General features: G+C 49.7%; 1 protein-coding gene across 1 annotated transcript in view; it reads left to right on the forward strand.

Annotated features, from left to right (window-relative positions):
* The window catches only part of MAPK4 (mitogen-activated protein kinase 4), a 74,867-nt gene extending 52,999 nt beyond the window's left edge, over positions 1-21,868 (forward strand). Inside the window, exons 2-5 of the mRNA XM_060119301.1 lie at positions 11,284-11,428; positions 13,162-13,323; positions 17,971-18,172; positions 21,154-21,868. Of these exons, the coding sequence (XP_059975284.1) occupies positions 11,284-11,428; positions 13,162-13,323; positions 17,971-18,172; positions 21,154-21,868 (1,224 nt within the window). The remainder of the gene's footprint in view (positions 1-11,283; positions 11,429-13,161; positions 13,324-17,970; positions 18,173-21,153) is intronic.
* The last annotated feature ends 511 nt before the right edge of the window (positions 21,869-22,379 follow it).

The raw sequence follows: 22,379 nt of genomic DNA on the forward strand, positions 1-22,379 counted from the left end.
TGAGCCTGCAACAGCCACAGGTGCTCCAAGAACGGCCCTCCCACTAGTCAGAATCAGCAGGAGCCCAATCACAGGCACAGGCCTGCCCATGGCTTTCCACAGCCTATGCTGAAAGCCCCATCCTACCCACCATCCCTTCCTCCCCACTCGGCGTCCCTCCACAGCTCCCTGCGTCCTTCCTGGGGTTCTCAAAGTAGGAGGGGCATAAGTGTTCCCTTGGGAGCTCATGTGAGATGGAGATTGGAGGACTCTAAGCAGCTTTGGCCAGTCTGCACATCTCACAAGCATTTCCCCTGATTCTCATACAGGAGGTCCTTGGGGACCACTGACCTTCAGAACGAAGGTCAGTCTCCTCAGCCCCTCCCCATGTCCCATTTGTCCACACGTCCAGATGTCTGTCCTCTGAACACATTCTAGGTCTCGCTGGACCCCCAACCTTTACTCACACTGGCTCCCCACCAGCCACCACCCCCTCAGATGTTCCCCAGCACAGCTAGCCAAGATGTCCCCAACCATCAAGACCAACTGAAACCAACCTCTTCTCATGAAGCCTTCTCTGACACACCTCAGGACAAAATACCACCCCACTGTGCTCTGAGCATACCTCTGCCTTGCTGCCTACCATCGACTCTATTTAGTATGCGAGGTGGTGGAGGTCCAGCAGCATACAGGCTAGGGTATGGGCTCTGCAGCTGGATGCCCTGGACCACTTCCCAGCCATGTGAACTTGGACAAGTTGTGTAGAGAGCCTGCATCTAGAATCTGGTGGAGGGATTGTTGAATAAATTCAGGTAAAATGCTAACACAGAGCCCAGCACAGAGCAAGTCTTACATAAATATTGACCGAGATCCTCTCCTGGTCCTTCCGATCGTCTTTTCCTATTGAACGTTTCATCTATTTAACCACATTACATGCTCTTTGAAGCCAGGGATGATCTTAGTCATTTCATTTCTGCCGCACATGGATGACACATGTTGGACTCCCAGGACACATGCCACAGACTTCTGGTCGGCAAGGTGAGGCTGTCAGAGCCCCGCTCCATTCGGTACGAACGGAGCAGCAAACCTTCCTGCCTGCCCTGCCATCCCCCCACCCCAACGCACACACAGAGCTACAGCTGACTGCACTCTTATTCTTTTTTCTTTTAATAGAGCTTTATTGGAGTATGATTGCTTCACATTACTGTTAGTTTCTGTTGTACAACAAAGTGAATCAGCCATATGCATACACATGTCCCCATATCCCCTCCCTCTTGCATCTCCCTCCCACCCTCCCTATCCCACCCTTCTAGGTGATCACAAAGCACCGAGCTGATCTCCCTGTGCTATGTGGCTGCTTCCCACTAGCTACCTATTTTACATTTGGTACTGTATATATGTCCATGCCACTCTCTCACCTCACCCCAGCTTCCCCCTCCCACCCCGTGTCCTCAAGTACATTCTCTATGTCTACATCTTTACTCCTGCACTGCAACTAGGTTCATCAGTACCATTTTTTTTGTTTGTTTTTTTAGATTCCATATATATGTGTTAGCATACGGTATTCGTTTTTCTCTTTCTGACTTACTTCACTCTGTATGACAGACTCTAGGTCCATCCACCTCGCTATAGATAACTCAGTTTTCTTTCTTGTTATGGCTGAGTAATATTCCATTGTATATATGTGCCACATCTTCTTTATCCATTCATCTGTTGATGGACACTTAGGTTGCTTCCATGTCCTGGCTATTATAAATAGAGCTGCAATGAACATTGTGGTACATGTCTCTTTTTGAATTATGGTTTTCTCAGGGTATATGTCCAGTAGTGGGATTGCTGGGTCATATGGTAGTTCTATTTTTAGTTTTTTAAGGAAACTCCATACTGTGGTTGTATCAATTTACATTCCCACTAACAGTGCAGGAGGGTTCCCTTTTCACCATAACCTTTCCAGCATTTATTGTTTCTAGATATTTTGATAATGGCCATTCTGACCGCCATGAGGTGACACCTCATTGTAGTTTTGCTTTGCATTTCTCTAATAGTGATGTTGAGCATCTTTTCATGTGCCTCTTGGTCATCCGTATGTCTTCCTTGGTGAAATGTCTATATAGGTCTTCCACCCATCTTTTAACTGGATTGGGTTTTTTTTTTTTTTAGAGAGAACTCCATGAGCTGTTTGTATATTTTGAAGATTAATCCTTTGTCTGTTGTTTCATTTGAAAATATTTTCTCCCATTCTGAGGGTTGTCTTTTGGTCTTGTTTATGGTTTCCTTTGCTGTGCAAAAGCGTTTAAGTTTAATTAATTCCCATTTGTTTATTTTTGGTTTTATTTCCATTACTCTAGGAGGTGGGTCAAAAAAGATCTTGCTGTGGTTTATGTCAAAGAGTGTTTTTCCTATGTTTTCCTCTAAGAGTTTTATAGTATCTGGTCTTACATTTAAGTCTTTAATCCATTTGGAGTTTATTTTTGTGTATGGTGTTAGGGAGTGTTCTAATTTCATTCTTTTACATGTAGCTGTCCAGTTTTCCCAGCACCACTTATTGAAGAGGCTGTCTTTTCTCCATTGTATGTTCTTCCCTCCTTTGTTGTAAATTAGGTGCTTGTATGTGCGTGGGTTTATCTCTAGGCATTCTATCCTGTACCATTGATCTATATTTCTGTTTCTGTGCCATACTGTCTTGATTACTGTAGCTTTGTGGTATAGTTTGAAGTCGGGGAACCTGATTCCTCCAACTCCGTTTTTCTTTCTTAAGATTGCTTTGGCTATTTGGGGTCTTTTGTGTTTCCATATGAATTGTAAAAATTTTTGTTTTAATTCTGTGAAGAATGCCATTGGTAGTTTGATAGGGATTGCATTGAATCTGTAGATTGCTTTGGGTAGTATAGTCATTTTCACAATATTGATTCTTCAAATCCAAGAACATGGTATATTTCTCCATCTGTTTATGTCATCTTTGATTTCTTTCATCAGTGTTTTATAGTTTTCTGAGTTCAAGTCTTTCACCTCCTTAGACAAGCTTATTCCTAGGTATTTCTTTCTTTTTGTTGCAGTGGTAAATGGAAGTGTTTCCTTAATTTCTCTGATTTTTCATTGTTGCTGTATAGGAGTGCCAGAGATTTCTGTGCATTAATTTTGTATCCTGCAACCTTACCAAATTCATTGATTAGCTCTAGTAGTTTTCTGGTGGCATCTTTAGGATTCTCTATGTATAGTATCATGTCATCTGCAAACAGTGACAGTTTTAATTCTTCTTTTCCAATTCGGATTCCTTTTACTTCTTTTTCTTCTCTGATTGCCACGGCTAGGACTTCCAAAACTATGTTGAATAAGAGTGGTGATAGTGGACATCCTTGTCTTGTTCCTGATCTTAGTGGAAATGTTTTCAGTTTTTCACCATTGAGTATGATGCTTGCTGTGTGTTTTTCATATGTGGCCTTTATTATGTTGAGGTAGGTTCCCTCTATGCTCATTTTCTGGAGAGTTTTTTATCATAAATTGGTGTTGAATTTTGTCAAAAGCCTTTTCTGCATCTATTGAGGTGATCATACGGTTTTTATTCCTTAATTTGTTAATGTGGTGTATCACATTGATTGATTTGTGTATATTGAAGAATCCTTGCATCCCTGGGATAAATCCCACTTGATCATGGTGTATGATCTGTTTAATGTGTTGTTGGATTCTGTTTGCTAGTATTTTGTTCAGGAGTTTTGCATCTATGTTCATCAGTGATATTGGTCTATAATTTTCATTTTTGTGATATCTTTTTCTGGTTTTGGTATCAGGGTGATGGTGGCTTCGTAGAATGAATTTGGGAGTGTTTCTCCCTCTGCAACTTTTTGGAAGAGTTTGAGAAGTATCAGTGTTAGCTCTCCTCTAAATGTTTGATAGAATTCGCCTGTGAAACCACCTGGTCCTGGACTTTTGTTTGTTGGAAGATTTTTAATTATGGTTTCAATTTCCTTACTTGTGATAGGTCTGTTTATATTTTCGAATTCTTCCTGGTTCAGTCTTGTAAAATTGTACCTTTCAAGAATTTGTCCATTTCTTTGTGGTTGTCCATTTTATTGGCACACAGTTGTTTGCAGTAGTTTCTTATAATCCTTTGTATTTCTGCAGTGTCAGTTGTGATTTCCCCTTTTTCATTTCTAATTCTATTGATTTGCGTCCTCTCCCTTTTTTTCTTGAAGAGTCTGGCTAAGGGTTTATCAATTTTGTTTATCTTCTCAAAGAACCAGCTTTTAGTTTTACTAATCTTTGCTACTGTTTTCTTCTTTTCTATTTCTTTTACTTCTGCTCTGACCTTTATGATTTCTTTCCTTCTACTGACTTTGGGTTTTCTTTGTTCTTCTTTCTCTAGTTGTTTTAAATGTAGGGTTAGATTGTTTATTTGAGATTTTTCTTGTTTCTTGAGGTGAGATTGTATTGCTATAAACTTCCCTGTTAGAACTGCTTTTGCTGCATCCCATAGGTTTTGGATTGTCGTGTTTTCATTGTCATTTGTTTCTATGTTTTTTCTAATTACATCTTTGATTTCTTCAGTGATCTGTTGGTTATTTAGTAGCACGCTGTTTAGCCTCCATGTATTTTTGTTTTTTATAGTTTTTTTCCTGTACTTGATTTCCAGTCTCATAGTATTGTTGTCAGACAAGGTGCTTGATATGACTTCAATTTTCTTAAATTTTCTGAGGCTTGATTTGTGACCCAAGATGTGATTTATCCTGGAGAATGTTCTATGTGCACTTGAGAAGAAAGTGTATTCTGCCACTTTGGGGTGGAATATTCTATAAATATCAATTAGATCTATCTGGTCTATTTTGTCATTTAAAGCTTGTGTTTCCTTATTTATTTTCTGTTTCAATTGTCTGTCCATGGGTTTAAGTGGGGTATTAAAGTCCCCTACTATTATTGTGTTACTGTCAATTTCTCCTTTCATGGTTGTTAGCATTTTCCTTATGTATTAAGGTGCTCCTATGTTGGGTGCATAAACATTTGTAATTGTTATATCTTCTTCTTGGATTGTTCCTTGGATTATTATGTAGGGTCCCTCCTTATCTCTTATAACAGTCTTTATTTTAAAGTCTATTTTATCTGATACGAGTATTGCTACTCCAGCTTTCTTTTGATTTCCAATTGCATGGAATATCTTTTTCCATAGCTTCACTTTCAGTCTGTATGTGTCCGTAGGTCTGAAGTGTCTCTTGTAGACAGTGTATATACGGGTCTTGTTTTTGTATCTATTCAGCCAGTCTGTGTCTTTTGGTTGGGGCATATAATCCATTTACATTCAAGGTTATTATTGATATGTATGTTCCTATTACCATTTTCTTAATTGTTTTGGGTTTCTTCTCTTGTGTTTCCCACCTAGAGAAGTTTCTTTAGCATTTGTTGTAAAGCTGGTTTGGTGGTACTGAATTCTCTTAGCTTTTGCTTGTCTGAAAAGCTTTTGATTTCTCCATTGAATCTGAAAGAGATCCTTGCTGGGTAGGGTAATCTTGGTTGTACGTTTTTCTCTTTCATCACTTTAAGTTTATCCTGCCACTCCCTTCTGGCCTAAAGAGTTTCTGCTGAAAAATCAGCTGATAACCTTATGGGAATGCCTTTGTCTGTTGCTTTTTTTTTCCCCTTGCTTTTTTTTAATAATTTCTCTTTGAATTTAATTTTTGTTAGTTTGATTAATATGTTTCTTGGTGTCTTTTTCCTAGGGCTTATCCTGTTTAGGACTCTCTGTGCTTCCTGGACTTGGGTGACTATTTCCTTTCCCATGTCAGGGAAGTTTTCAACTATAATCTCTTCAAATATTTTCTCAGACTCTTTTTCTCTTCTTCTTCTGGGACCCCTATAATTCGAATGTTGGTGTGTTCAGTGTTGTCCCAGAGGTCTCTGAGATTGTCTTCAATTCTTTTCATTATTTCTTCTTTAATCTGTTCCTTGACAGTTATTTCCGCCATTTTGTCTTCCAGCTCACTTATTCGTTGTACTGCCTCAGTTACTCTATTATTGACTCCTCCTAGTGTATTTTTCATTTCAGTTATTGTGTTGTTCATCTCTGTTTGTTTGTTCTTTAGCTCTTCTAGATCTTGTTAAACATTTCTTGTATTTTCTCAATCCATGCCTCCATTCTATTTCCGAGACTCTGGATCATCTTTACTATCATTACTCTGAATTCTTTTTCAGGTAGGTTGCCTATTTCCTCTTCATTTATTTGGTCTTGTAGGTTTTTACCTTGCTCCTTCATCTGTGACATACTTTTTGCCGTCTCTCTTTTTTTTTTTTTTTAATGTGGGATTGTGTTCCTGTCTTACTGGTTGTTTGGCCTGAGGCTTCCAACACTGGAGTTTGTAGGCTGTTGGGTAGAGCTGGGTCTTTGTGCTGAGATGAGGACCTCTGTGAGACCTCTGTCTGATGAATATTCCCTGGGGTCTGAGGTTCTCTGTTAGTCCAGTGGTTTGGACTCGGAGCTCCCACCACAGGAGCTTTGGTCCAACCCCCAGCTCATGAACCAAGATCCTGCAATCCATGTGGGGTGGCAAAAGAAAAAAAAAAAAAAGAGAGAGAGAGAGAGAACAATAACAAAGTAAAAAAATAAAATTAGACTAGGAAACTAACAGATATGTTAGAAAGAATATAAAGATAAAAATATAGATGAATCAACAACCAGAAGGTACATCAGTACCACAATAGTAAGAAAGAGGAGGAGGAAGAAGAAAAAAAAAAAAAAAGAAAGAAAGAAAGAAAGAAAGAAAGGCGGGTGGGGGGGAGGCCTTGGCTGTGGAGGGCGAGGTCTATGCAAGGGTGAGGTTTGGTGGTGGGTGGGGCCTATGCTCAAGACCCACAGGGCTGGAAAAGGCCCTGGGGGCTGTGGGGGTGGGGCTTAGGCTCAAGGAACAGAAGGGGCCCAGGTGTGCCCCCCACTGCTGGTCTCAGAGGTCAGGGGACCTCACCTGGGAGCATAGCAGGCTTCCCGGACTCGAGTGGGTGGGGCAAACGCCCTCCTCCCCTCTCCTGCTCCTCCCATCTGGGAGGGACCCTCCCACCTGCCTCTCCTATTCTCCTCTCAGCCTCCTTCCTATGCCCCCAGGACCCATGCAGCCTGGAGGGGGTTTTGGAGGGAGGGTATCGGCCTGGGAGCTCAGAAGGCTCCCCGGCCTGAGTGGGCCAGGAGATCACCCTCCATCCTCTCCCGCTCTTCCATGAGGGTCCCTCCTGCCTGCCTCTCCTGATCTCCCCAGCCTCAGGGGTGCCAATTCTGTCTAGCCTCCACTTATCCTCCCCCTTCAGTCCCCCCACGTCCTACCGGTTCACTTGGGGGTTCCTCCCATCTCCTTGGGCATCAGGGTCCCCACCAGCAGCCGGAAGGCGCCCTAGTTGTGGGAGATGCTAACTTGGTGTCTTCCCACACCCAGGGCTTTTATTCTTGGGAGAGTGTTGTCCCTAGTTAAATTTGCCCTACCTCTGTGAGGTGCCAGTAGGTGCATTAAAGGGTGAAGTGGAAAGTTTATGGGATCAAGCCTTTTCCTCCAGCCTTCTGACTCCCAGACCCAAGAGATCAGGCTTGGGCCAGTGGAGGCACAGAGAAGGCAAGCTGAGCAGAGCTGAAGCCCACCCAATACAGGCTCGCTGGAGCAGTGGAGGGGTGCCCACCCTTCAGGGGTGGAGTTCGATGGAGGCTGTTCTGAATTCCTTGGCAGGCAGCTGGGACTGAGTGTGGTTTCCTTGCTCCTTCAGCAAAGAGAATGCTCAGCTTTAATTCTACCCTCCCTCTGGATCTGTGGGGGGTCCCTAATTACTCTCCTCCTGGGGCAGCTGCTACCAGATTATTTCCAAACACCTTTAAGGCTTTCAAAGTCAAAGCCTCTCACTGGCTGGACATGACTCCAGCACAATGGGCTGGTTGGAGTAATAGCTGAAGAAGCCCAAAGGCCCCATGGTGGGGTCTAGACAGGAAACCGTGTCCACCCCTCCCAGTGGTGCCTCCGGAGTTGCCTTCTCACCGGAAACACCAAGGGACAGGTTGGCAGGAGGAATGGGACACTAGGGAAAGGGTGATTCTGGTCTTGCCTCTTACACTCAGGGGGCGACCCGAGGAGTGTCCACTTCCCGTCTCCCCAGCGTGGTGATGAGACAACACGCCCTGCCTGTGCCCGCTGTCCCACCCACTGGTCAGCCTGCCGATGGGCGAGACCCAGGAGAGACCATGTCTGATCACTGAAGACAGCTTCCTCTACATCCAAAAGGAGCTGAAACTATCTTCACCCTGCAGGCTCCGGCAGGAAAGCCGTTTAAGGGTTTCTGTTGAGCCAGTACACTTATGGATTTATGGGCCCTTCTGTTAAAATTGAGTCTCCACTCCTGGGTACCTTTAAAGATTTTTTTTTATTCTAGAAAATTCTGACTTTTGCCCCATCCACTCAACTAAAACTCCTCTGTTGAATTCAGATCACCAGTAGTGTGCGGTGGGCCCCAGTGTCTCTCCCGCTCAGACACCCAGGGCTCATCTCAGCTGAGGGCAAGACTTCCAGCCCCTCCCCGTGTCTGCCCCACAGACCCAGGAATGGAGGCTCCCCTCTGTTCCCATCCCCCCCTTCCCCAGGGCTCCCCTTGCTCCAGAGCCTGGCAGAAAAGCCACTGCACCTTCCCAAATTCTCCTCTGTCCTGTGGCTTCTGAAACATATCAGTAAATCCTCTGACCTGAGGGACAAATAACTTGAGGGAAGCAGCTAGTAGTTGACAAAAATCTGGCAGGTTGTTGGTTTTCATTCAAAGGTAAGGAAGAGCCAGGGGTGAACTTTCTCAGCTGTTATCATGGCCTTGCCCATAATTCTGGCCCTGGGGCAGCCTTGCCCATGCAAACATCTTTTACTTTCAGGGCAGGTGTTTCAGAAGGGAGCTCTCTGTGTCCCACTTCAGCTCCAGACTCTGCAGATAGGCAGGGGTTAATTATAAGGAATTCCGTCCCATAAAAGATTGCTCATTTACACATCAGAGTAAATTCACCTCCCCTCTGGGTACTCTGCTTTAGTCTTCCTCTGACACTCTCACCCTCTGACTGGAAAATAAAATTGGACCATTCTTTATTTATAAGCCACCCACCCAGATGTGAGCTTCTACAGTCTGGCTTGTCTCTTTCCTTTTCAGAATCAAACTTAAACTCCTAACAGATTACTCTTCATACAGCAATGTGGATGAGTCCAGATGCATTATGCTAAGGGGAAGAATTCAGACTCAAAAGGCCACACACTGTGATTCCATTTATATTACGTTCGTTCTGCACAAGCAAAACTAAAGGGATGGAAAACAGTGGTTTCTAGGGAACTGGGGCTCGGGGGTGACCAGAAGGGGACACGAGGGAATTGCGTGAGCTGATGGAACTGTATGTCTCTTGATTGTGATGGTGGCTACATGATTCTACGCTTTGTCAAAACTCATAGAACTGTACCCTAAAAAGAGTGAATTTTACTGTTTATAAATTATACTTCAGTAAACCTGACTTAAAAAAATTACTTACACCTGCCAGTCCTTTCTGGAAGAAGGCAAGGCATAAGGCAAAAGCTGTCAACTTTTCTAAACTCCTCATCCACTGTTGAAAGTGGGAACTGGATCTCTCCATAAAATCAGGTCTATTAAAGAAGAGGATCAGTGGTTCCTCCAGAAGGTGCCCCGTTTTGAAGGGGCTCAGACCACGTGAGACGTTCCTTACTCATCCATCCATCCGTGTTCATTGGACATTTCCTAGGAGGCAGACTTGGAAGTAGGCAATGCAGAAACGGCTGTGAAACAAGATACAGCCTCTGCCCATGAGGGGTGAATAGTCTAGTGGTCCTGGGGGTGGGGTGGGTGAAGGTGAAACTGCAGAGAAGTAAAGAAACAGTAACAAGACAAGGATCATGGAGCTCCTGGGAAGGGGCATTCAACCTCATCCCAGGGAGTTGGGAAGTTTCTGAGAGGAAGCAGGCCTGAGTGTGAGTTAGCCAGGAAGGACAGTGGGTGTGAGGACACCCATCCCTGGAAAGTACACATGCAAAGGCCCAAAGGACAGAGAAAGGGGGCATATTTTAAAAATTATAAGGAGCTCATTTTGGAGCATCGAGGCTGGGGAATGGGTATAGCTTAGTCTTTTCTTCCTTCCTTCCACCAGTCTGAGGACCTGCTCTAAAGAAATATGTGCCACAGAGGAGAGAAAACTGCTGTAACTCAGGGCTCTCAGGTTTAAAACATAATAAATCTTTGCTCAACAAGTGACGAGATTTCAGAGTAATTGATCAAAAGCTCCTGGGTACTTGGGCTTCCTAATGTTTCATGTTTTTAACCTAGGTCTGTGATACTTTTTACATCAGCAAAAAGGAAAATTAGATGCTAAATTGGAAATTACAACAGCAAATAACAAAACCATCCCTAGAATTTCTCATTGGATCCCCCTGGTGCTAATTATCTGACCTTGACCACCAAATAGGTCTACTTTTTCACTTTAGAGAGACCGTTCCACATAATTCAACAGACATTTCCCAGATTCCACTGTTGGGCCAGCTTTGTGAATTACATAGAGAACAAGCTCCGAATTGCCTGGCTATACTTCCCTATCTGTGCTAAAGCACCTATGCTGTCCCTATATCCCGTAGTGAGGGATTCCACTCCAGACCGCACACTGAGCAGTGGCTGAAATCAGCTAGAACATCTATCCCCCCAAAGACACTCTGTAGAACTCCCAGAATCCTCTGGGCCAACCAAAGCTGTGTCCACTCTGCCTTTCAGGGCTGCTTCCAAAAGCCCTTCACCCGCACCCATTATGAAGCTGGCCTCATCCATTCCCAGCAGGGGCTTGGCGTCTGGCATCACGGCAGAATCAATTTAATCATCTGCACCAAAGCAACTGGCTTGATTTAAATTTTACAGCTCTTTCTGACTTTCAGCCACTGAATAAATCAAGTTCCACTGTCTCGCCGTTACTCTGTTGATGGTGATAACAAACTCAAGTATGGCTCCTATTTTTCCAACTTCTTCCTAGGTGAGGGTAGAGTGCTATGCATCGTTACATCAAGATGGGGTGGGAAAGCATTGCTTCTTAAATAGTGTCATCCTGGATCCCTTTCTACAGAAGAGAACTTCAGGGCCTCATAAGATTCCCCCACCAAAGGCTCTGAGCTCCACAAAGCTGCCTGAACCCCTCTAACCAGACGATCAATGGGAAAGGATGGAGAGTGAAAGGGGTCCTGTCTCCCTGGGAAGGGAAAGGAGGAGAGGCATGTGAGGGCGGATGTCTACAAACGACTGATTACTGGAAGCCGGGGTTTTGTCTTCCAGGGTTACCTGTCAGAAGGGTTGGTAACGAAATGGTACCGCTCACCGCGCCTGCTCCTCTGCCCTAACAACTACACCAAAGCCATTGACATGTGGGCCGCTGGCTGCATCCTGGCAGAGATGCTCACGGGGAGGATGCTCTTTGCTGGTAAGCTGCTACCCAGGCACCTTCCTTCTCCTCTGCTGTAGCTCAATAAAAGGGGAAAACAGGGCTTCTCTGGTGGTGCAGTGGTTGAGAGTCCGCCTGCCGATGCAGGGGACACGGGTTCGTGCCCCGGTCCGGGAAGATCCCACATGCCGCGGAGCGGCTGGGCCCGTGAGCCATGGCCGCTGAGCCTGTGCGTCCGGAGCCTGTGCTCCACAACGGGAGAGGCCACAACAGTGAGAGGCCCGAGTACCACACAAAAAAAGTCGGGGGGGGGAACACATGTTAATCACAAACATGCTAGTCTTTCTCTTTGACATTACCTCTGCAGCTTTTATGGCACCACTTGGAGGCACCTGATTATCCACCATTTCAGGCAAAATACTGGCGAGGCTAAAAAAAGCCTTTTGAGCACAGAACTTTCAAAATCAATAATCATGTACATTCAAACACCTTGAGATTGACCCCTGAAAACACCCATCCTACATTTCAGCCCCTTCCTCTCCTCTCCCTGCCACTGTGAGAGGTCGGTCTGGAGTGCTCAATTGGAGAGGGGACCCCACAAGTCTCCCAGAGTCTCTGAACTGAGCCTACATGAGCCCACTGCAGGGAGAGGCCAAGGGACTCGTTCAGAGCAGATGCTGATCTGTAGGCACTTTCTGGGTCAGGGCTCACAGCATCCACAAGTGCTTAGTGCTACACAGGGCATCATGGGGGACACGGAAGAGCCCCGCCCTTGGCTACCAGCTTCTGGAAGACTGGGACCCCATGGGAATCGGTGGTAAGGGGAGGGAGCTCTGTGCAGCTGGGTGAGTCAGGGGCACTTCTTAAGGAAGATGGGGCCTGGTTGGATTTAACCTGGTAGAGGTAAATGGCAAGGCTACTCATGCCCAAAGGGAAAATGGAGGAACTGGAGGTAAGAACAGCCTGGAAGTCAGAGTGGGCAGCAAGGATTCAGACCTGACCCATCCCAGCAGTGTCAAAGCTCTGAAGCAGCATCCGTGATGGCCTGAGCATAGAAGAGGAGTTGAGTTTCCAAGATGCACAAAGCCTGAAGCTTCTTACGGATGAGGATGGTATTCATTCCCAGCATCCAGCATGATGCCTGGCAGGGAGACGACACTCCATAAATAATCATTTGTTGAATGAATGAATGAGTCAGTGAATGAGTGCTTGAATGCTCGACTCCATCCTGTCCCACAGACCTGGCACAGTGTGTCTTCCTCCCTCTGCCCAAAGGAGCACAGAGGCAGTGTGCTCATGACACGTCCCAAGCTTCATTTGTTCTTCCTGACTTTTTTTCCTCCTAATGGAAATCCGAAAGGTAAGACTCATTCCTGGCCTTAAAATCACTTCCTTCCCCAGCCCAGTAAAGGACATACAGAGAGGCCTATGGGAAAGAGCATTTGGAAAGCCTTGGGCCAGGCTGCTCCCATCACTTTAGCGATGGCTGACTCAGGCTATATGAGACTGGTCCATTCCAGAGGCACAGAATGCTAGGGGAATGGATGGGGCCCCAGAGACTACCCCTTCTTTCTACATTTGACCAAGCCCCAGAGATGGCAAGCAACTTGCCCACAGTCACACAGCAAGTTAGTGGCAGACTGAACTCAGGTCCCCTGGCTTCCAGCCCAGCTCTGGTCCCCCTGTCCCAAGGTCCTAGAGCGGCCCGGGAGCTTCCACACACGCCAGCCACGTGGGCAGCATGCTCAACCATCTGGTGTTTACCTCCCCAGGGGCTCACGAGCTGGAGCAGATGCAGCTCATCCTGGAGACCATCCCTGTGATCCGGGAGGAGGACAAGGACGAGCTGCTCAAGGTGATGCCTTCCTTCGTCAGCAGCACCTGGGAGGTGAAGAGGCCACTGCGCAAGCTACTCCCTGAAGTGAACAGCGAAGGTACCAGAGCCCGACGGCCGAGCCAGCACCTGGAGGCAGCTCTCTGGTTTCACCCTGGGGGCTGGGGCAGGCAGTCTCTTCCAAAAGGACCAAGCAGAGTCCCTAGACACAGAAGCTGGGGACCCCTGGCAGCGGGCATTTGCCCTCGCTACTTCCAGACTGAGTTCGGCCATCAGGTCACCCTCAAGGCGGTCACAGCTGGTCCTCCATACTCTACTGATTTTGCTTCCTTTTCCTTCTTTCTCACTTGCCTCCCTCCCTCTCTTCCACCTCCCTTTATTTTTTCCCTCTGGAAGGCATGGTATGGTTTCATCAGCTTCAAAGGCAGACCCAGGCTCAGTTCCCAGTTCCACCGGTGACTAGCTGTTTGGCCTTGGGCAAGTTTCTTAACTTCTCTGCATCTCAGTTTCCTTAACTGTAAAATGGATATAATAACACATGACACACAGGGTCATTGCGACAAGTAAGTAAAATAGAACTGGTAAGGCCCTTAGCATAGGATAGTTGCTCCATCCTCTGAGATGTTACATTGCCACCAGCCTTCTACCTGCTAGAGGCTCCCTTAGGAAACCCCTATACCAGGTGGGATATGGGTTTGCCAATTGTAAAAGAAACCCAGATTCTCAACAGCTTACATAACATGTATTTCTCATTTAAGAAAAAAGAAGTTAAGTTTATTTCTCTCTTATATAATAATCCAAGGTAGATAGTCTAGGGCCAATGTGGTAGACCTGCTGTACAGCCATCCAGGGCCCAAGCCCCTTCTGTCTTGTATTTCTGCCACCTTAGGGTACTGCCCTTACCAGCTGGGGGAAGGTGGGGAAGGAAGGCAGTTCCCTTGACTTCACCTCACCTCCATTCGTGTCCTGTTGGCCAGAACTTAGTCACATGGTCCCACCTCGCTGCAGTGAGGCTGGGAAGTGGACAGTTACTCCATTGCCACTCTGTGTCCATAACTATGAAAGAGGGGAACAGACATGGGGTACACATTAGCTGTCTCTGCCACACTCCTCCCCATCAAGAAACCAAGAACTTGGACTAAATTTCTCTGGCCATGATCCCCATTCAAGCTGTCTCAGTTTCCCCATCTGTAAGGGAGGGGGGCAATCTGATTCCCCACAAATTAAGACTCAGCCCATCCACATTTACTTTGATTCCTAGGCCTCTGTAGAAATCCCACCATGTGACACAAGGTTCAGAATTCTCAGGAATTCTGGATCAGGGGTGTGTCACCCATGTCCCCATCCCCCAAACCACCACACGCACAGCAGTCCCTCGGTGACTTGGCTCTGAGCGTGGTGGGCCTGTCTCGCAGAGATCAGAGACATAAGTGATGGTCTAGCTGGGAAGATGGAGTACACGTCAGAGATGAGCATGCAGCTGAAGGAACACATCCTAAGGGGCCAACCAGAGCTCTGTGTATTGGGGGAGGGGAAGAGAGCCACCAAGCACTGAGAGGGATAAAGAACCGGCCTGGAGGACTGGTGAGGGCTCAGATCAGCGGGAAACTGACTGTAGGAAGTGAAGCTAGATAGGTGAGAAGGGCCAAAGGCTGCAGGGCTCTGAATACCCAGCTGACGTGTACAGACTTGATCCTGTAGCCGAACAGACGTTCACGAAAGCTTCACCCTCCCAATGTGCCAGCTTCAACCACAATTCTCTTGTCTGCCACTGGGCTTGGAAAGTGGTCCCAATCAGCCTGGCCTCAGGGTAATGAGGCATGGCTGAAATGAAACTTCAGTGGGAGAAAGGGTATCACGCCCACCTGCCCATAAGAGTCAGTTGGTGACCCTCGGTTTGTCCTGGATTGTCCATTTGAGGCCCCGTAGGCCTGGGAAGAGGTGGGAGTCCTCTCTGGCTGTCACCCTCAGAGGCTCGAAGGGCATAGTCTGGGTGGACTGTATCCCTCAGCAGCCGAGACAGCCGCCACACCACAGGTTCAGGACAAGGGAGCAGGCCTGAGACCACGCCAGCGCGTTCACTTCTGAGCTCCACTTACAAGGAGAAACGACACAATGTCACAAATGACAGAGCTGATGAGGAAATCTAATATACAAAACAGGGAAAGGAGTCCTCTGGGTGCAGCAGGGGTGAGGGGTGAGGGGTCCTGCCCACCTGCCCCTTGATCTCCGGAGACGCCCCTGAGAATCCTTCCTGAGGATCCCTGGGGCTCTGAGAAGCCCAGCTGGGAATCCACTGGGGCCACAGAGAGGTGACATAATTGTACAGAAGCCTCATTATATTAGAAGCACCGGAGAAAACATGTGGGAGGTTGGACGTAGAGAAAAGGAGTTGGTGGAGGCGGGGCGGTGTGGTTATGAGTTAAGGTGAAGCCAGCGCTGTAGCCGATAAACCTGAAGTCTCTGTGGCTTACCCGCTAGCAGTGTATTCACTGCTCAACTCAAGTTCAGACAGAGTGGGGGAACCTGGGGGCCACGCCTGGGATGCCGGCCATGTGACATCTTCAATCGTAGCTTTCAAGGCTCCCCCCTACCCGCAGGGCACCAACTTCCGGCCAAAGACAGGGGAAGGGAGAGCAGACACTCCTGCAGGAGGTTTCTATGGGTCTGGCCTGGAAGCGGGGTACACACATCATTTCCAACCCCTTTCCATTGGCCCCAGTCACACGGCCACACCGAACTGCGGGGGAGGCTAGGAGATGTAGGCCAGTTGTGTGCCAGGAGGACAGGGGGCTTGCGTGGGACATGACTGCTGCCTTGAAACATGATGGGAACAGTCATGGGGAAGAGAGAGAGCATGCTGACATGGGGGGACCAGAGAGGGCGGGGCGAGGCTCAAGGGGAGGAGTTAAAGGGGCAGATTTAGGTTTGCTGTAAGGCAGGATTTTCTAACACTTGGGCTTCCCAGAAGTGTCTGGGCACCTGCTGGAGGACCAGCTGTCAGAGAGAGGGAAGGGGAGATTCCCATCCTTACTAGAGTCAGTGGAGCGGCCTTCGGGGCTGGCACTTTCCAACGTCAGGGTTCGCTGGGTCTTTCTTAATAATGATGATAATGGTGAGGATGCCTGCCAATGTTTAGAGCTCCAACTCTCTCACTTCCTCGTCAAAAGGTTCAGGGTAGTAGGTGGGGCCGAGCGAGGGGCTGGGAGCCCAAAGAAGGAAAGACTCGCCCAGCCAGAGCTGGGCCCTGCACTGCCTGCTTCTTCCCAGTCCTGGGAACCTGTGAGGCTGATTCTCTTTCAGGTCTGCAGCCCTGGGCCCAGAAGCATGCCCTGAGCCCCAGAGCACTGGGGAGGGATCAGAGTCACTGCTGCTTAACTGATCTTTCAGTCTAGGATTATGGAGCAGAACTGCATCCTCCTGGGAGGCCAGTGACCTTCAGAAGCCATCGATTTCCTGAATCACTGATGAATTTTTCTGCAGAGAGGTCCAGGGCTGGTGTGAGGGGCAGGGTAATGGTGCAGGCTGAGGCCCACCCGGGAGCCCCTCAGAGGGCACAGAAGCCTGGCCTTGAGCTCAGCTGCTTTCCTCCTTTTCCATGTGGGCTGTAACATGGTTAGCCAAGCCATGATTTAAGTGGAGCCTCCAGTGCTGAGAAGGAATACAAACCTCCGGACTGGACTTGCCCTGAGATAACCCGGGGCTGAGCTCACAGGGCAGACAGGTGTGCCTACCCCCGCTCAGGACAAAGGGCACCTGTGCGCGGAGCTGATGTTCAGCCAGTGCACACCCACAACGCCCTACAGGTTGCTGCCATCTTGATATACCTTCATGCTGGTTGGCAAATAGCCACCACACGGGGCTCTTGAGTGTCCGTTTCCACGCCCAGGTTCAGCTGCCAGGTCCTCCCCTTGATCTAGCCACTGAAGGGTTACTGCCTGGCACAGCATGGGGGCTCCAGCCCAGGGGATAAATACTTTGAAGATGGCCTTTATTTGTCAAACCCCCAGGGGCAACATATGGTAGAAAGGGCTCTGGACTTAGGAGCCCTGGGCTGTCAGGCTCTATCCCACCCGCCTAGCTCCACGGCGACCGTTCTCACTGAGGCTTTTTGCTGCTGGGTCCTCCACCCACTCCAGTAGCACTCAACCCATGACAAATGAGAGTGGGGATGGAGATACCCCAGCTTCCCCCCCACCCCCCGCCAGAGTGGGACCATCTCCGAGGTGTGTCCCATGCTGTTTCTTGGAGGACCCAGTGGAACAGAGCCCCAGGGGCTCTCAGCAGGAACTGTTCATTGGCACATCCTCTAATGGCTTCTTCCCCATTGCCCTACCGGTGCTTCCTGGCATCACTGCCACATAAACTACCTCCACCCCATTCCCTGTCTCTGGGGAAATCCAGCCTAAGGCAGAGTTCTAGCCCTGGACCTCCTGTAACCAACGGTGGCCTTGAGCAAGTCACTGTACCCCTCTGGACCTCTATTAATTCATTAGTGAAGTCAAAAAGCAGCATCTGCTCTGAATTTGTCCCTGGATTGTGGTGAGGATCCTGAGAAAGGAAACATCCAGAAAACATTTGTACTTTTGTACAAATGTTGTACAAAAAGCATTTGTACATCTGGAAACATTTGTACTTTTACAAATGGAAAAGTACAAACACTAGGGGGTGTCCCCATGCTGAGGAGCCTTATTCTCAGCTTGGCAAGGGCACAAATGACCTTCCCGTCCCGCTCTGCTCTCCACAGCCATCGACTTTCTGGAGAAGATCCTGACCTTTAACCCCATGGATCGCCTGACTGCCGAGATGGGGCTGCAGCATCCCTACATGAGCCCGTACTCTTGCCCCGAGGACGAGCCCACCTCGCAGCACCCCTTCCGCATAGAGGATGAGATTGACGACATCCTGCTGATGGCCGCCAACCAGAGCCAGCTCTCCAACTGGGACAGGTGCGGTTCCAGCCCTGGAGTCTGGAACCCACATTCCCGTCCTCCCATTTCTATTTGCCTCTGATCCTCCATGACCTTTCCTTCTGTCTCCCAAGTTCTATAGCCCATAGGGCGCTTTCCCCAGCTTAGCTTCCTGCCTTTCTCTCCTGTCCCCAGACATTCCCGGTAGATGACCAGCTATGTCCTTCATGCGTGGTCAGGGGCCTGCCTTTGTGCAACACCTGTCACCACCAGCTTTCCAACCCACCCCGAGTATACTGCACACAGGGCTCCATACAATGTTGGGCAAGCATTTAATGAGCACCCACAGCCAGGGCTCACGTCTAGCAGGCTGGGAATTTTCCCCAGAAAAGCAAAATGCAGCAACGCAAGACAAGAAAACAATGTGACATTTACCACCACACAACACCTTCATGCCGTTCACATCATTTGCACCTCCTGAGATGCCACTAGAGGGGCACCATTATTATTATTGCTCATTGACACACGAGGACGCCACAGCTCAGAGAGGTTAGAGATTGGCGTTGTGTCACACACCTAATTCCTGGCCTATGTGGGGCCCTCCCCAATCTGCACCCGTGTCAGACACTGCTAAGCAATCACAGGACTCTTCCCGGCTAAACTGAGCCAGGCCTCAGAATCCTTCTCAACACAGTGTACCCGGAAGTCACTACCAATGAATCAGAGTTGGGTAGAAGATACAGTTTTTGACGCTCTTCGCATAAGCACACAATGATCTCTTAGGTCCCTTCCTGTTCTGATGTTCCTAGATCAGGCACCTAGACATTTGGGCAGCACCATCTGCTAATTCTGGGAGAAGCACCAGTAGCCGCTCGGTTTAGAAATAGAAGTCGAGGGCTTAGAAGCTAGGACTCCGAGAGGGCCTAAGTGGGAGCACTGCTGTTGCAAGAATGTGACCGCTAGTTACATAAGTGACAGAGATGATGGGTTTCAGACTAAGGAGGCTCCAAGGGAGGGTCAGGGCGACGTTGCTATTTCGGGACAGGTTTGTTTACTTGTTGTTGATTGTTGTTATCGAGTTGCCAGCAAATAGAGATTAATGAAGACTCTCTCTCCTGCCACCCCCATGCTAGCCCTGCCCTTGACTGTGGCTCCCGCAGCCCCTCGTCCTCCACTCCACAGCATCTGGGGGCACGGAGCATTGGCTCTGCAGGGTTTGTGCCTGCTTATCATGGCTATGGCATGGCGTTGGTGTCAGGAAGACTGTAGCAGGGTCTCTTTAGCCCCTGCCCATCAACTCTGACCACTTCTAAACCTGGTGCCCCCCTGCTCCCGACCTCTCCCATCACACCTGCACGAGGAAGGCCGATGACAAAGGCAATGACAAACCCCTTCCCACAGGCCCTGCTGCTTTGGGCAAACTGCTTACCTCTGAACGCTAGTGTCCTCGTCTATGAAGCGGGTGGTAGCACTCACTCCACAGGTTGCCTGGAGACTGCAGACACCTTACATCTGGCCCTTGGCGCGTAGCAGCCAAAGGTGACGGGCTTCACAAGTTCTTCCTCCTAGAAATCCCTGCAATTTCAAGGACTCTCGTGGGAGGAGGCAGCGTTCACCTCTAGGAGTGACTCCTACCTTAATGGCATCACTGGGAGGGTGGGCACAAGTGGGACCTTCCTGTGCCTCGCAAACCACGAGGTGTGGACTGCAGCTGCCCGCCTGCCCAGTCACACAGCCAAACCTGCCTGTCCTTGGTTTTTCCTGTGTGAGCCCTAGGCCTCCTGTTCAGGAGCGGCTGGCTGCTGCCTGAGGCTTCCCCTGGGCTCCCTGCCTCTCCCCGCCCCCTCAGTTCTGCATAGAACACCTGGCACAGGGAGGGAGGGCTCAGCCCAAGCTGATGGCCTGCCCACCTGCCCTTCCTTTGCTCTTGGCTAGCGGACTTTGCTCTTCAGGGCTGCAGGACAGTTGACAGAGGAATTCCAAGGATCTCTGGCCTCTCCTGAGGGGGTCTGTAATCTGTCAGTACGCCCTGCCTGCTCAGCATCTATGCAAGGTGCTGCAGGGCCTCCAACCAGATCCACTATGGCAGGGATTCTTAGCCCTGGCTGGAAATTAGAAACACCTGGGGAGGTTTGAAAACCACGCAGATGCTGGGCCCCTCCCTGGACCTCCTGAATCAGCATTGGAGATGTGGGGCAGGCATGCAACTTTTTAATCCCCCCCGCCACAAGTGATTCTAATCTGAGCCAAGGCTGTGAAGCCCTCATTAGGGCCCTGCTACTCAAAGTGTGGGCCAGGGACCAGCAGCATCAGCATCACTGGGGGCCTGTTAGAAATGCAGACTCTCAGACCCTACCTCATCTACTGGATCAGGATCTGCATTTCAACAAGGTCCCCAGGTGATTTGTGTGCACATCACAGTTTGAGGATCACTGCCTAGGTGCATCCACTAGAAAGTACCATTACATGAGGAGAGGGATTTTGTTTTGTTCCCTACTGTCTGGTAATGCCCAGAACAGCACCTGGTACATAGCAAGCGCTCAAGAAATATTTGTAGGATACTCAGTGAATACAAAAGGATACAAGAGAGGGCTTCCCTGGTGGCGCAAGTGGTTGAGAGTCCGCCTGCGGATTCAGGGGACACGGGTTCGTGCCCCGGTCCGGGAAGATCCCGCATGCCGCGGAGCGGCTGGGCCCGTGAGCCATGGCTGCTGAGCCTGCGCATCCGGAGCCTGTTATCCGCAACGGGAGAGGCCACAACAGTGAGGCCCGCGTACCACAGAAAAAAATAAAATAAAATAAAAGGATACAAGAGTTAAGCCGGGCAATCAGTCCTTCTGCCTGAGCCCTGGAGGTTCACCGTTACTTTGTCCCATCACCTTCCCACCTCCCAAGGTGGGGGAAGGAGCTGGAGAGACTGGGAAGGAATGGAAAGCCGGCCTGTGGGTGGGGGGTTGGCTCCCCCAACAAAGCCCACCCGGTTGGAAGGGTCCAATCGCCATCCTGTCTTACCCTTGCAGGTACCCTGTGAGCCTGTCGTCGGACCTGGAGTGGCGGCCCGACAGGTACCAGGACGCAAGCGAGGTGCAGCTCGACCCGCGCGCGGGCTCGGCACCGCTGGCGGAGGACGTGCAGGTGGACCCGCGCAAGGACTCGCAGAGCAGCTCGGAGCGCTTCCTGGAGCAGTCGCACTCGTCCATGGAGCGCGCCTTCGAGGCCGACTACGGGCGCTCCTGCGACTACAAGGTGGGGTCGCCGTCCTACCTGGACAAGCTGCTGTGGCGCGACAACAAGCCGCACCACTACTCGGAGCCCAAGCTCATCCTGGACCTGTCGCACTGGAAGCAGGCGGCCGGGGCTCCCCCCACCGCCGCGGTGGCCGCGGTGGCCGCGGGAGCGGCGGACGCGGGGGCGCGCGACGAAGAGCCGGCCAGCCTCTTCCTGGAGATCGCGCAGTGGGTCCAGAGCACGCAGGGCGGCCCCGAGCGCGCCAGCCCGCCCCGCGACGGCCCCGAGCGCCGCCTGTCGGCCTCCCCACCCAGCCGTCGGGCCCCCATCGACGGGGGCGCCAGCCCCCAGTTCGACCTGGACGTGTTCATCTCCCGCGCCCTGAAGCTCTGCACCAAGCCCGAGGACCTGCCGGACAATAAACTGGGCGACCTCAACGGCGCGTGCATCGCCGAGCACCCTGGCGATCTCGTGCAGACTGAGGCCTTCTCCAAAGAAAGGTGGTGAGGGCGGCGGAGGGGCGCTCCAGGCCATCCCGAAGACCGTCCTGGGAAAGCAGGGCCTGGCAGGAGGGGGCCGCCTCCCTGGCATCTCCACCACCCCTGCCGCCCCTCTCTGCTGCCTTGGGGTTGGCAGAACACAGAAAGGATCCGAGGAGCGAGAGGAATGTCCATTTCTTAAACTGCCTTAATAACTAGCCTTTAACCTCTGGGAGTGGGTTTGAACAGGAACCGAGATTGGGGGTTGATCACTTTCCCAGTGAGAAAGAGGCCCTTGTGTTTTTATAAGTGGCGGTGTACAGGGCAGAAGCATGTCTTAGCAGTCTGCAGGCCCCACCTGGGTGGCTGTGTGCAGTGGAACCTTGCAGGCAGAGTGTTGGAAACACCTGGCCCAACTAGCCTCAGCGGACAGATGTGGAAGGACAGTGAGGCCCAGAGAAGCAAAGTGACTATAAGTTCAGGGCCTAGTCAGTGTCAGGGCAAGCCTTGAATCCCAGTCCCCTGGCCCCCAGGCCAGT

Source organism: Mesoplodon densirostris, chromosome 15 (assembly GCF_025265405.1).
Source record: "Mesoplodon densirostris isolate mMesDen1 chromosome 15, mMesDen1 primary haplotype, whole genome shotgun sequence".
In the NCBI taxonomy this organism is placed as follows: Eukaryota; Metazoa; Chordata; class Mammalia; order Artiodactyla; family Ziphiidae; genus Mesoplodon; species Mesoplodon densirostris.